General features: G+C 40.0%; 1 protein-coding gene across 4 annotated transcripts in view; it reads left to right on the top strand.

The window, feature by feature from the left end:
* The window catches only part of samd12 (sterile alpha motif domain containing 12), a 115,631-nt gene that overhangs the window by 33,820 nt on the left and 68,100 nt on the right, over nucleotides 1–13,711 (top strand). For all 4 annotated transcript variants that reach the window (XM_028037218.1, XM_028037214.1, XM_028037217.1 and 1 more), the window contains one exon: nucleotides 2,136–2,265. In XM_028037218.1, coding sequence (XP_027893019.1) covers nucleotides 2,136–2,265 — 130 coding nt within the window. The remainder of the gene's footprint in view (nucleotides 1–2,135; nucleotides 2,266–13,711) is intronic.

Here is a 13,711-nt window from a genome sequence, read left to right as displayed (position 1 = left end):
GCTATGGGCTAAATCGGTGCAGAATGTAAAACACAGATGGCCATTGACTCACAAATGGGTTCATGGAAAATGAGAGCCTCTCATGTCAATCTGCTGAGTCTACTCCACAGCTTTGGCTTCTTTTTTTTTTTATTTCGCTGCCTCATCTGTCAGCTTCTCCTCTCCCTCTTCTTCTCCTTCCTTCTCCATCTTGGCTTTCCTCTCTACTCCGTCGCCTCAGGGCTTCCAGTCAGAGTTAATTAGCACAGAGCCGAGTTGTGTTTAATGGTTAATGTGATTTCTTCCTGTGACAGCACCCTGTCCCTTCTACATACACTCAACATCTATCCATGTACACTTGCGTTGAGAGTTGCGACCTCGCCTACACGCCCGCACACTTGCCTGCTTGCTTTGGCTGTCTGTCATTTCACCTACACCCCGGAGATACCGACCATATGCCCAAACCAGCGTGCGCCTCTCCCCCAATTTCTTTCTCTCTAGGAAGCTAGATATAGAGCGAGTGGGAGTAGTGGTGGAAGAAAAGAAACAGGTGAAAAGCTGTGGGGAGATAAAACCCGTTCCATCTGACAGGGACTGTAGGAGATTGAATTTGGGGCAGAGATGATGGAAGCAGCGAAAAGGGAAAACCAAGGACTTTCCACTGCTATGCCGCGGCACAAAGCAGCCCGAAGAGCAGGTTGTAGATGTGAAATTTTAATCACTTCTCTGTGTGCAAATTTAGTAGCCTCTTAATCAGAATCAGAAGCACTGCAGACACTTTGAGGAGGGATCATAAGGCGTTGCCTGCTGTTGAAGTATTTTGGTTGGAGAGGCGTCTGAAATGTGTGGAACATTTCTGGTTATTCAAGGACTTTTATGAGCCATTTTTATGTTGGCCAAGACAGCTCAGTGAGCTGCAGCTGAAGAAAGTACAAAACATAAGCAAATTAAGAAATGGTTCATTTAACACCTGCACGTCAGCAAGAAAGCACACTGAAACTGCTCAGAATACACCTAAAGATTAGGGTGCCACCCACTGGATGTAGTGAGAAACAACGACCTCAGCTTTCTGCTCCGTATTGCACTAAACATCCGCCAGCAGTGCGCTACTGATCGCTAGCACCTACTGAACTTAGGCAGGAGTTTGTTCACCCAACCAAAGAAAATGGATCCACAGAACCAACAGTATTACAACTTAGTTACAACATCCATCCATTCAACGGTTTATAAATATACATGTTTTCTGTTAATGGTTATCTATATACCATTATGTGTAGTTGGAGGTTGCTACAATCGATAGTAGTTACACAGGCACACCCACTAGAAGGAAACAAACGCACCCAGTGCAACACTGTCATTCTATTGGCTAAGAGGTTGCCAGGCGATGGTACTTTTTTGCTCTGAGCACAAGCAGAAAATGTTTCGCAAGCGAGCGGAGAGGTTTTCAAGTGGAGATTTGATCCGAGCAGGGACAGGTTTTGAGTGCGAGGAGAAAGGTTTGAGAAAGCACAGTGAATATTTGAAAGAGAGCAGAAGTTTGGAGTACAAGCATTACAAGTTTTCAGAACAAAAGACATGGAGTCCTGCTTTCAAAATTAAAATGTGTGCTCTCGAATTATGGCAGGAAAATTTCCCCTTATACTAAGTTTACAGCAGCACATTATGGGCTTGACAAACGGAGGGCGATGAACAACAATGAAGGGGGACCGTTTCAGTGACAGCAAAAACGTTGAACATTTTTGCAACGTTCTTTTAAATGCATAAATTATGTTTGTAGTTTTTTAATGTGAATTTTATTTTGTATGCCTGCTATTTTGAACATCATTTTAAAGACGCAGCTCGAACATTTTTCAACTTTCGTCTTTTGCATTGCTGGTTGCATGTGTACAAGCTTAAAGTTTCACATGGATAAATTACGCTGGTTACTCGGCTGGATGAGGACAAGTGACTATCGCCTCATTGCTCAATTTCATTTAAAGATCTTCAGCAGCTAGTAAAATTATTAATCAACACCAGTTCACAGATTTTGGTGAGACTTACTATGAAGTTAGGGGTAGTTTAAGACTTTTTAGAATTTATCCATGACAGATTTAGATTTAAAAGGTTGCTCAGTGAATGCTTTCTGATTTATTTTTGTATTTTTTCCTCTCATTCAGCCTGGATACGTGAAGCTGTCCAAACCAGTGGCTCTGTGGACTCAGCAGGATGTTTGCAAATGGCTGAAAAAGCACTGTCCCAACCAGCATCAGATCTACAGCGACACTTTCAAACAGCACGACATCACAGGTAAATTTCTGAACCCAAACAGTGATTATTAAGATCATTGTGTTTCGCACATGCACCTTAAACTGATATTATGGCTGCTGGACACAATGTGTGATTAAAAACATATTTATTGCTTCAATTTGCTCAAATCTTGGGCTAACACTTAAATTTGGACATTTTTATGCCTCCAATGCAAGAAAACCTTTAAAACTATAAATGGTTAATATTTCTTTTCTGTTTTGGTTGGACAAGATGTCTAAACAGTAGCGATTCAGAAAAATCTCAACACAAGATCTTCAATATTTATATAAAAGATTACTTCTTTTCAAAGTGAAGTCTGTGTTGACAAAAACTAGCTAGTTTTACAAGTGACATCACTGGATACACAGCAGCTATGTCTGAAACTCTTATTTTGAAGTAAAAAAGGAAGTAGTTCTACAGTAGTGATCATGTGGTCTGTTATATTCCCCGGTAAAATATGTAAAAAAAACAAACTTAAACTCCCCCCAGCTTTAAGTAAGTGAAATTCTGAAGAAACCTGCTTAAAATGGGAAAGATGTACGTTTGCTGTAATGCTAATGCTAGCTTGTGGACTACTGGTTAGCATTGCTAATGTTAACCTTTAAGAACAAAAATGTGGTTTCAGCCATGTTTTTCTTTCATGGATACATTTAACAGCTTTCCCATTTCTGTCTATTTAATAAACTATTTCATTTTATTTTGTAAAAATTCTACTTTCTCCTTCAGCCACCATAAGGTAGATCCAACCCTCAAGCTTTTATGTACCTCAAAATGCTGTGAAACGTTCCCGTTGCGGGAACAGCAGTTCTGTTCTGCTGCTGTCAATATATCCATCCTTCTATTTTGAAAAAAAGAAAGTGAGAAATGACCATGAAATCTGTCTTCTGACCTAAACTTGGAGCCAACAACAGCTCCTCCTTCTTCCAGAACTCTTCAGAAGTTTCAACATCTTGCCTCTGAGAAGCCAGATTTCATTCATAACCTCCCAGGTGCGCGCCACACCTGCCGTCTGGCTAACAGCCCACCCGTCTGTCCATCCCTCCCCTTCCCTCTGTCTCTGTTACCAACGGTAATGGTTGCCACGTCAATCACTCCCCCAACGACACCCTTCAAGGTCACCCTGGTTCTAACAGCGCTTCAGTCCTCATAGAAACAGACGACCATTAATTTTCACGGCACTCTTCTCTCTCAGAGCCCGGCTGATCACACTAATATGTTTATTTTTTGCTCCTGAAGAAATCCTCGACTCGGCGACCGGCTGGCGACATAAATCTTGTGATGAACGGCGCGTTGACTCACTCTTTGATGCAATTTTAACCGCTATACGTCTACGTGGAGCTTCAGCATCACCTGTTTAATGGTGTGAAAATATGAATCTTTCTGCTTTGCACCGCGAATCGCGCAAATGTCTCATCAACTGCAAAGAGGTCGAATAAATGACCCACGGTTCATTGCATGCCTGCTGAAGCGCCGCTTCAATTTGACAGCAACTCTCAAGAAGAAAGATTTTAGAAGCATTTGATTTGTTTTCTTTTCATTCAGGTTGTAAACTATCACACTTTGATAGATTGACTGTGATTTTTAGGTTTTTGCACCACAGTGGATTGATGTGTTTAAAAGATAATTTGCTGCTGGTTTAGAGAAGATTAACACAAACTACCACTGAAAACTCACTCTTATGTCTGAGTAGTTTCTGTACTTTTCTCATAAGAAATAATTTTTGTGTGAAAAAATAAATAAAATTTCATTAGGTTTATCTCAGAATGAACAAAGTTGAACATCACAATGTTTCTTAGAAGCCAAAACCATTTTATTACACCAAGACTCCCTATTTTCTCCGTCACTGCAAAACACAAAATCTTACCAAGTATTTTTGTTCTAGTTTTTAGTGAAAATATCTTGGTGTACTTCAGATAAGACAAAACTAATTTACAAGTCACTTTTCAGCAAGAAAATACTAACAAAGTGAATAAATCTGCCTGTGTAGATAGTACTTTTTCACCAAAATTAAGGAATTATTGACTTAAAACAAGCTCCTATTTCTTCGTTAACTACTTAATTGCTGCTCTGAATATTGTGTTCTTCCAGAGAATGGCCTTTTTGATGCTGGGTTAATCAAGCAATGTTAGAAAATAGAAAAATAATAATTCAAATTAGAAAATAACTGCCAATATTAAAAGAAAACACTATATCCTAATTCACAAATGTTAAACAATTACATTGTTTTTGTTGGGACACCATTTGATTATACTGTGTTTCCTTTTTGTTTTGAATGTATCCATTTTAATGTATACCTCCTTGTTTGTTTGGTTAGTTTATTTTTATTGCCGTTATTTGTTGTATTATCGGGTTAATTATTTTGTAGTTCAATGCCCCTTTATTCCACTTAAAAAAAAAAAAAACTTAAAACAAGTCAGGTTTGATCAAGATACATGAGCCTGTTTCAAGTCAATAATTCCTTAATATTGATAATAAAAGTACTAGTTCCACTGGAAATTTTTTTCACTTATTTCAAAATCAACTGCCACTGCGTCGTTACCTAGCAACCCTAGCCAAGCCCAGCCTGTCACCTAGCAACCCAGTTCTAGTTCCACTGGCAGATTATGTCACTTATAACAAGATATTTTCCTATGTTATGAGTAAAATAATCTACCATTGAAACTAGTACTTTAAAAAACATCAATATTAAGGAATTATTGACTTAAAACAAGCTCCTGTATTTTACTTTAAAGTTACTTACATGTTAGTTTCGTCTTGTTTCAAGTGTACTAATATATTTGCTCTAGAAAATACTTTTTTGTGTTTTTTTTCTGGTCTGCTTCTGAATTTTCTAAAGCCATTTATTGTGAGAAAGAATTAAATAAGTAGTACAGACTTATACTTTCAAACTGAGACAATTGGGAGATAATAGCACGGAGAAAATCTGCAAGTAATTCAGTTTGTCTCCACATTTGGCATTAATTAACAGAAGCCAATTAAAACGGGCCAAGCCTTACCAATTGGACTCACAAGGCAATTTGCATCCTAATCAATCTTAGGAATATTATGCGGACATTTTATTTCATTTCAATGCAGCAACAGAATAAACACGACTAACCAATGTAACACTGTTGGGAAAACAATCATGCGCAGACAAGCAAACAAGGAGTTTGAATATGTTTATGTTGGAATATAGGCATGCATCTGAGATAGGAGATTATCTGTTTATTCGGTGTGTTTGTCAGACTCTACTTGTGACCTTTTCATAATTGAAACCGCGTGAGCAAGGCCGGGGTTTGACTTCCTTGAGCCAGACTTTTCCTTTTGCATTCAGTGTGTGCACTGTATTCCCACCAATCCATCCATAACTGAATACCTCTTTTCGACTGCCAGCGGTGCTCAATCTCACTTGTCTTGGCAACATCGTCATCCCTTTCACTAAGTACCAAATCAATAAGCAGTCTCTCTTTTCCAGATCATAATTCAAACAGACAATTCCTCCGCCCTCTTTAGACATTAAACAGCAGCATGGGGAATGCATTTCACTGCGTATTGAGGCGCGTGCAACATTTTAGCATCGAGTGACTTCAGTATGCAGCAACCGCTTCACTGCTGTAACCTCTGCCAAAGGAATCAATGCTTCCCGTCCTCCCTCCAGCCTCCACTGCCAAGAAGACGCCTCCCTTCCTCAGTCCTCACCTCCGACCAACAACAGACACGGCTGCACGGATGTTTCCAGGGACATAGTGCCATTTTATAGCACAGAACATTTGTTGGACAGTTTGATACTCTGAGATGAAATAATGATTAATTATACAAATTATAGTTGCTGATTTAGTTCAGATCAGCAATTATGGAAACCAAAGGTGAAATAATTTGAGTTTGACACAATGTAACAGCTTCCCGTCCTCCCTCCAGCCTCCACTGCCAAGAAGACGCCTCCCTTCCTCAGTCCTCACCTCCGACCCCCAACAGACACGGCTGCACGGATGTTTCCAGGGACATAGTGCCATTTTATAGCACAGTCACTTAACTATGATAACTTCAGTTGTTATAAAAATGCTATACATATTAAATATGAAAAAAGAAAAGATTTTGTAATTTAATGTCTTGGAATTGAGCCTCTGTCTCTTTAAAAACTTTTCTAATTGCCAGTGGCTAGTTTAAAGGAGCTGAGTGGTTGAGGAGGAGCTGTGTCTCGAAGGCGGGGCTAAGTCCACCCAGGCGTTTTGCACAGCTGAATGGTTGCCATGGAAATTAAAATATTTCTCAAATATGCATGAGAGAATCAAAGCAACACTCCAGGCGTGTTTTTGATGAGAGAATAAGATTATAGCATCATTTAAAGCTCAAAAAAGTTGATTTTATGCAATACTGCTCCTTTAACAATGTCCTAAAGCTAAGATTTACCTTCTGATTGATTTCAAAATATATATATATCTTTTTTTATGTGGGGGCAATCATTTCAGTTTCTCTCTTCAGTCTGGGAAAGTTTCCCTCACAAAACTCAGTGATATATGGTGTCATAAGCCCTTGCTCTGAATAATTAATAGCCTGTAATATTAGTGGTTAAATGAAGGGTGGCTGGAGTCCTGCTACTCTATCCGCCCCGCTAGTCAAACTCGTCATTTCAGCCGCCTGGAAAATACCAGCGAGCCCATGCAGCTCTGGACGAGACATCTTCTGCAACTGGAGGGTCTCACATTGACTACTAAATGTATATTTGATGAGGCCCAAAAAAGGACAAAAGGTGACAAAGTCTATTTCAAAACAGTCGAGGACACACAGAAACTAACCACAGCAACCATTTAGCCCTTAGACAATGAATTGTGCAGGCTGCCGCCGGCTGCTGTCATAGAAATGCAGCTGGTTAATGGAGAAAAAGACATACAGCAAATGAGTCAAACAGACTGAAGTAACAGGGCTGCACATCAGCTTGGAAGCAGCAGTGTAGCATGAAGATTTCTTCTTCCTCCTGATAGAACATTTGTTGGACAGTTTGATACTCTGAGATGAAATAATGATTAATTATACAAATTATAGCTGCTGATTTAGTTCAGATCAGCAATTATGGAAACCAAAGGTGTGTAAAAATGCATTTATTGATTCATTAGCTACCTCTAACTGCTATGGCTTAAGTGTCCCAGATCCTACAGCTTTGTAGACTTTGGCAGCCTTATATGTGGGATGTTTTGATTTTTTTCCTCAAGCTTTTCTTGTTAAACACATAATTTTTACTGTCTAAATCTATAATCATAACTTGGAACAGCTGTTTCTTGTACTTAAATAGATGTTTCTTGTTGTTGCTCATCATATCAACATGGTGCAGTTTGTGTCAAACAATCCAGACTAATTGGAAAAACTGCTGTTTACCTCCTCGCCTGTGGTGGCGCTCCACCAAGGACTACTGAAGGAAACAACACAGAAACCTAAGACAAGCTCAATTTCCTCCTTAACAAAATGTAAACATATATGGAGTAGCATCAGAGTTTAGTGTTTGGAGGATTTCTCTTTTGTCTTTAGTAAAAGACCAGGAGTCATTTCTCCCACTAGTGCCAGACTTTTAGGTTTGATTAGGTTGTGTTTACCCAGAATGCCCTGCACTATTGACGCTTTCCAACTACATAACTTAATCACTCGAGGCACCATGATGGCCTCAGAAGTGAGGGACAGGACTATTGAACAGAGCGACTGAAATAGTTTTCCAAAGTTGTTTTTATTAGTTTATTCACAGTTTCTACTTGTTCAAGTCGAGCTAATTTGTCTGTGAACATAACACACCTGGTTGGGGCTCATACAAAAGTTGGAAACAGCTAGCTCAGAAACCGACCCATATTTCCTCCCTGCTGACGTGTTTATAAAAATACCAACTTTGCCTGAATTCACACCACATGATTTATGTCACCATGTCATAAACAGCGTTTCCCCTTAAAACAGAGCAGCAATAAAAACGTACAAAAGACGAGAAGCTAACCAGTTTTTTTCCATACGTGCTAGGCTACATGATGGTGTGGCTTTGTCGTCATGGTTACCAATGATTAGATGCTACCTTCTCCATAATGCAGTATTTGATATTGTTCTAATCATACTTAAAGTATAAAATTCTTACGTTGTAAAGTGTTCGCTACAATTCCGTGATTAAACCGAGGGCTGCCAGTCGTTATGATTAATGGTTGCTATCCATCACCGCCATCTTTCCTCATTAAGTTATAAAATAAAAAGACAAGTTTGTGATCATCTTTAAAGTGAAATAAACTAAATAGAAGCGATACTAGGTTGCACATGACTGGCTTTAAAGGAGCTCATTGGTTGTTTTGACGTCTGTCATGGCGGAGCGGGCGGAGTTATGGAGAGTGAAAAGGGTCAATAGCTTGTTTCCTGCTTTTGGAGCGGCTTTCACTCCGCTTGGCGTTCACATATGCATCAGAACCAGAGTTTGCTTTTTTGGTCTGCATCAGAGTTTGATTACACATTCACACCTCATCAAACCGTTGTTTCTAGAGAACATTAATCTGAACTAAAGTTTGGATTAAAGCTTACTAAGCAGGGCTGGTGTGAATGCACCACTTAAAAATTCCAGCAGAATCATCTCTAAAAGGATCCCTGAGTTTTTCTAACCACACCCTCCTCTCCATGATTACATCTTGAGTTTCTGTCCATGAATCCATATATGTATTGTTATATGGGGGATTACTGGTGAAGTTTGTAATCAGTCTCCACTGACAGCAAGCTGGACTTTGTGTCAAGAATGTGGAAACGTCTTATCTTTGACCAAATAAAAGCATCCCTGATGAACCAGACTTCTGCACCACCCATAAAGGTTGGCTAAACTCTTGAGTTTTCAGAAACAAAACCATGGAAACTGCATTCACTGAAACAAAAGCAGCTCAGTAAAAATATATGTGGTCTTGATTGGAGGAAGACTTTTCTGAATGCGACTATTTGACTGCAATCATCCTGAGGTGGAAATCAGTCCCCAAAAAAAGGCAGATTTTAATGCCAATCATGAACAGTCATGCTTAAAACTGCCCACTTGTATCTGAATTAGCCAGAACGCATTTTAATGCCAAGTCTGAACAGGATCTCTATTGTTCCACAGATGACACAAAAAATGAGCAGACAGCTGACAGAAAGTGTTAAAAAATGTGCTGCTGTTGTAGAACATTAACCTGAGGAAACAAACTCAAATTATTTCACCAAGTACAATCTCTATTAGATCGAGGCACTGCGTTAATAAGCAGCCTTTGTGCACCTGTTCTTTTTATTTCTACCTGCAAAATGACTCCTGGTGGATCAATGCATATATGTGTGTATTTTGTGTTTATATTTAAGCGGGTGTAAACAAATGCACTCTAAGCTCCCATTCATCAAAGCCGCAGTTGACTGTGCCAGGCTGTAGCTGCAGATTAATCAGCTTCAGCACAACACGGCTGCTCACCCACCACTCATTAATCCGATTCTCAGGCACAATGTGGTTGTGTGCACATTGCCCAGTCTTTGTAAAATATGTGTGTGTAACATGCGTCGCTGTATTTGTTCTTTTATATACTGGAAGAATCTAAAAAATAAAGAAATTGTACAGACATTAATTAGTAAAAATTAATGATTCCCTCTGTTCTTTTTGCCACCTTTCTGCTACATGTATCACCCATATACCCAACATCTCCAGCTTTTATTTTTGTGCTCAGGATTGTAGCTCAATATTAGCTTTATGCTAACAAACAGCTTCGGTTGTCTCTGTGGACTTCCTGTTGACTCCCTACTTGAGCTCTGTCAGTATCTCTTGCGTAAAAGGTTTTTGGGTTGTTTCTTTTCAGTTGTTACTTTGTCCATATATGGAGTTACTTCCTGTTTCGCAGGGACAATAGTTAGCACTTTGTCCATTTTTATTTTATACATTGTTTTCTTCTATAGTTTTGGTTTAGTTTAATGGGTTTTGTGGGTTTTTCTTCATAAGTGACATTTTTCTTCTTTCATGGGGGCGACTGTGGCTCTTTGGTAGAGTAGTTGTCTTGCGATCGGAAGGTTGTAGGTTTGATTCTAGCTTCCTCCTGCCACATGTCGATGTGCCTCTGGGCAAGGCACTTAACCCCAAATTGCCTACCGATCTGCGTATCGGTGTATAAATGTGTGTGTGTTTGTGAGTGCGACTGGGTGAATGTGACTCTAGTGTAAAGCGCTTTGAGTGGTCAAAAATGACTGGAAAAGCGCTATATAAGTTCAGTCCATTTACCATAGTTTTGGTTTAGTTTAATGGGTTTTGTGGGTTTTTCTTTATAAGTGACATTTTTCTTCTTTCATTTGGATTTCTGCTTCTAAAAAAACACCCAGCAATTATTTGTCAATAAGTTAATGTTCAATTTTTGTCTGGAAAATTAGCTGTTTCAAAAACCTCCTGATTAAGTCACATTCAATGGGCATTGCGCCGTTACCTAGCAACCCCAGTCGAGCCAGGCCATTACCTAGCAACACAAAATAGAGTTTGGATGTGCTGTACAATGGCTGCTGGAAAAGACAAGCGTTTTGTTGTTGACATACCATCCAGAAACCACTTGCTGCATTCATATTGGTTGTGCAGGAGGCTCAACTACTGCTTTTCAAAGATGTACTGTTATATAATTTGGGCATCAGTTTGCTGCCATTTTTAAGTGAGAGTGTAAACATGGAGTTAAGGGGCTTGGCAGCAGCAGCTTGTTTGGCTTTAAAGTGACAGGATGCCCTAAAACAGCTCATTCTGAAAATAGGCAGAACTCAACAGATGGAAATCTTGTTGTCTATGAATAATTTTGTACAAAAGATGTAATGAACATGTTTTGTTTAGCCCATAGATCTATCCAGACCTGTTCAAGGAACTATAATGGGTCCCCTTGAAGTCTTGTTTTAAATTGTAATCTTTGTTTATACAGTTTTAAGTTGGCTTTTAAAAAGCCTTACCAGGCACTCGGCCTTCCTGTAAAGCTGCTTTTCTGAAATATAAAACATAATGTGGTGTTTTTGTGAATGAAGATGTAATTTGTAAGACAGAATAGCATCTGCGTACAGAAACAGGAAGAAAAGCATCTTTTTGTATGCTCAGGTTAAATTGATGAGAAATACTTATTTTAAAAATAATGCTCTGCATAATTGTTTTTCAGGCTACTGTTGAAAAACTACAAAAAAATCTTTTTTACATTTAGAAATCCACTTACGTGCCCAAACCACTTCACTGAGACGGTCAGCTTCCATTTTGAAGTGGAAAGTAAATATTGTAGATATGTTAGATGATATAAGAGATGTTTTTTATGTTTTGAGATTGCTAAATGAACCAGTCTTTCTGTAACTCTATTGAATAAGCAGCAGAAGTCTTAATATTTAGTTTTTACCTCTACTTTTTCCTTCTACGTTTCAGGAGGTTTTTTTTTACAGCTGATTTGCCTTTTCCCCCCCCTCTCACTATCAAACATTCAACTGCTTCCACAGCAACTCTTTCTCTTACCTCATTTATTTCCTCCTGACCACTTTCCACTTCTCCAGCCCTCCTCTTTCTCCTCCCTTTCTTCCTCCTCTCCTCCTGGCCATGCTACACTGCACAGTGCATTAATAGTGGTATGAAAAATTCCCCGCTGAGACATGGTGGGATCGTCGATGCCAATGACTCAGAGCTGGAGGAACAGAGAGTTAAAAGGCTTGGACTCCTTACAGAAGTTGTTCCACCCCACTGACGTTGCCTTGCTGACAAGGAGGCATGGCACTTTGGCTGAATGTTGAGCTGAGTGTTTTTTATTGTAATCACTGGTATTCTTATATTGCAGTAATTGCAGCACTTCACTGGGTTTGCTCTGGCTTTTTTTTTTAAAGGTACGAGTCTGGTTTTGTAAGTTAAAGATTCATGCCAGTTGCTTCTATACATGCAAATACCTAAAAAAGAAATGATTCAACCTGGGATTTGCTCAAAAAGCTTTCTGAACTTGTTTTTTCCTAGTATATTTTGGCATATGGATGTTTGACTGGTCTGATGTTAGAGCCTAAGATCTCAAAAGGCGTACAAACACACACACACACACAGTCACCTACACCATTAAATTATTATTTTATAGATACGATTTAGCCTCTCAGACAGTTAAATCTACATATTGATCTGCTCCTTTCAATTTTAACTACTGGCATTATGACCAAAAGGTTTGCAGTTTTATTACGAACAAAACGTCTATATGATCGACCAACACAAAGCGATGCATGACTGTGAAGTGGAAGGAATAACAGCTGGAAGTTTTGGTTGTGTCTCTACAGAGGTCAGAAGAATATTTTAACGCATTTCTTTGCAAAATAACTCAAGCTCTGTTAGATTGGATGGTGTTCTTTCCAAGTCAGCTTTTATCTTAAAGGTGACACATTATGCTTTCATGAAAAGATTAAGACAGGGCAACACAAAATGTGTACATTTATTTTGCACACAGTCATTCTTAGATTATGAGATTTTAGTTTGCTGCTGGTCATGTCCTGTAACTCAACGTTTACACTTGAAAATGTCTGCAAAAAGATGCGCAATTATACAACTGTACATATTTGAAAGCAGTAGTAGAACCTCATGCACAATCAATAAGAATGCAGCAAGTGGTTTCTAGATGGAAAGTCAACAGCAAAACACTTGTCTTTTCCAGCAGCCATTGTACAGCACATACAACAGTAAAACCAGCTGACCAAATGTGCTGGAGCTCTGCACTAACATCATGGACCCAGACGTCTTGGAGGATCTTACCTTAACTATTGAGGACTATTTGGAAGCGATGGCTAAACCCTACGCTGCCTGTAGATGGCTTGGGTTTGCCATTCGCATGGTTCTGGCTTTGGAGTATTGGATTCCGCGCCTTCCGCACCTGGGGTTGGTGGAGTTATGGCAGGAGGCAGAGTGGGAACGCCAGACAGCTCTAGCCATCATAGCTGGCGACCCCCTGCTCATAAGCCGGACATCCCACTCTTCCTCTCCACCAACCCAGCTCCTGTGTCTTTGGGACCAGCGTCTCCAGAGCTTCCAGCGTCTCCAGAGCTTCCAGCGTCCGAGCTTCCTAGTGCCCCCTCAGAGCTTCCTAGTGCCCTCTCCGAGCTCCCTAGTGACCCTTTCTCGCCCCCTAGTGTTCCCTTGTCCCCTAGTGTTCCCAGTGTTCCATCGTCGCCCACTAGTGACCCTTCGTTACGTCTTAGTGTTCCCCATGTTTCCTCGTCATGGGGAAACATAGTGCTTCCCTCGAGTTTTCTCCCCCTAGTGTTCCCTCTAGGGGGAACACTAGGGGGACACAGATACTTCCAGTATTCCCTCTGTGTCTCCTAGTGTCCCCTTTGAGTTCTTTAGTGTCCCCTCTGAGTCTCCTAGTGCCTTCCCCAAGCTTCCTAGTGTTTCCCCCGAGCTCCCCAGTTCTCCTCCTTAGCTCCCTGGAACTCCTCCTGAGCTTCCTAGTGCCCCTTCCGAGTTCCCTCCTATTAGTGTTTC

The sequence above is a fragment of the Xiphophorus couchianus genome, chromosome 13, assembly GCF_001444195.1.
Source record: "Xiphophorus couchianus chromosome 13, X_couchianus-1.0, whole genome shotgun sequence".
Taxonomy (NCBI): Eukaryota; Metazoa; Chordata; class Actinopteri; order Cyprinodontiformes; family Poeciliidae; genus Xiphophorus; species Xiphophorus couchianus.
This window is presented reverse-complemented; position numbering and strand designations above follow the sequence as displayed.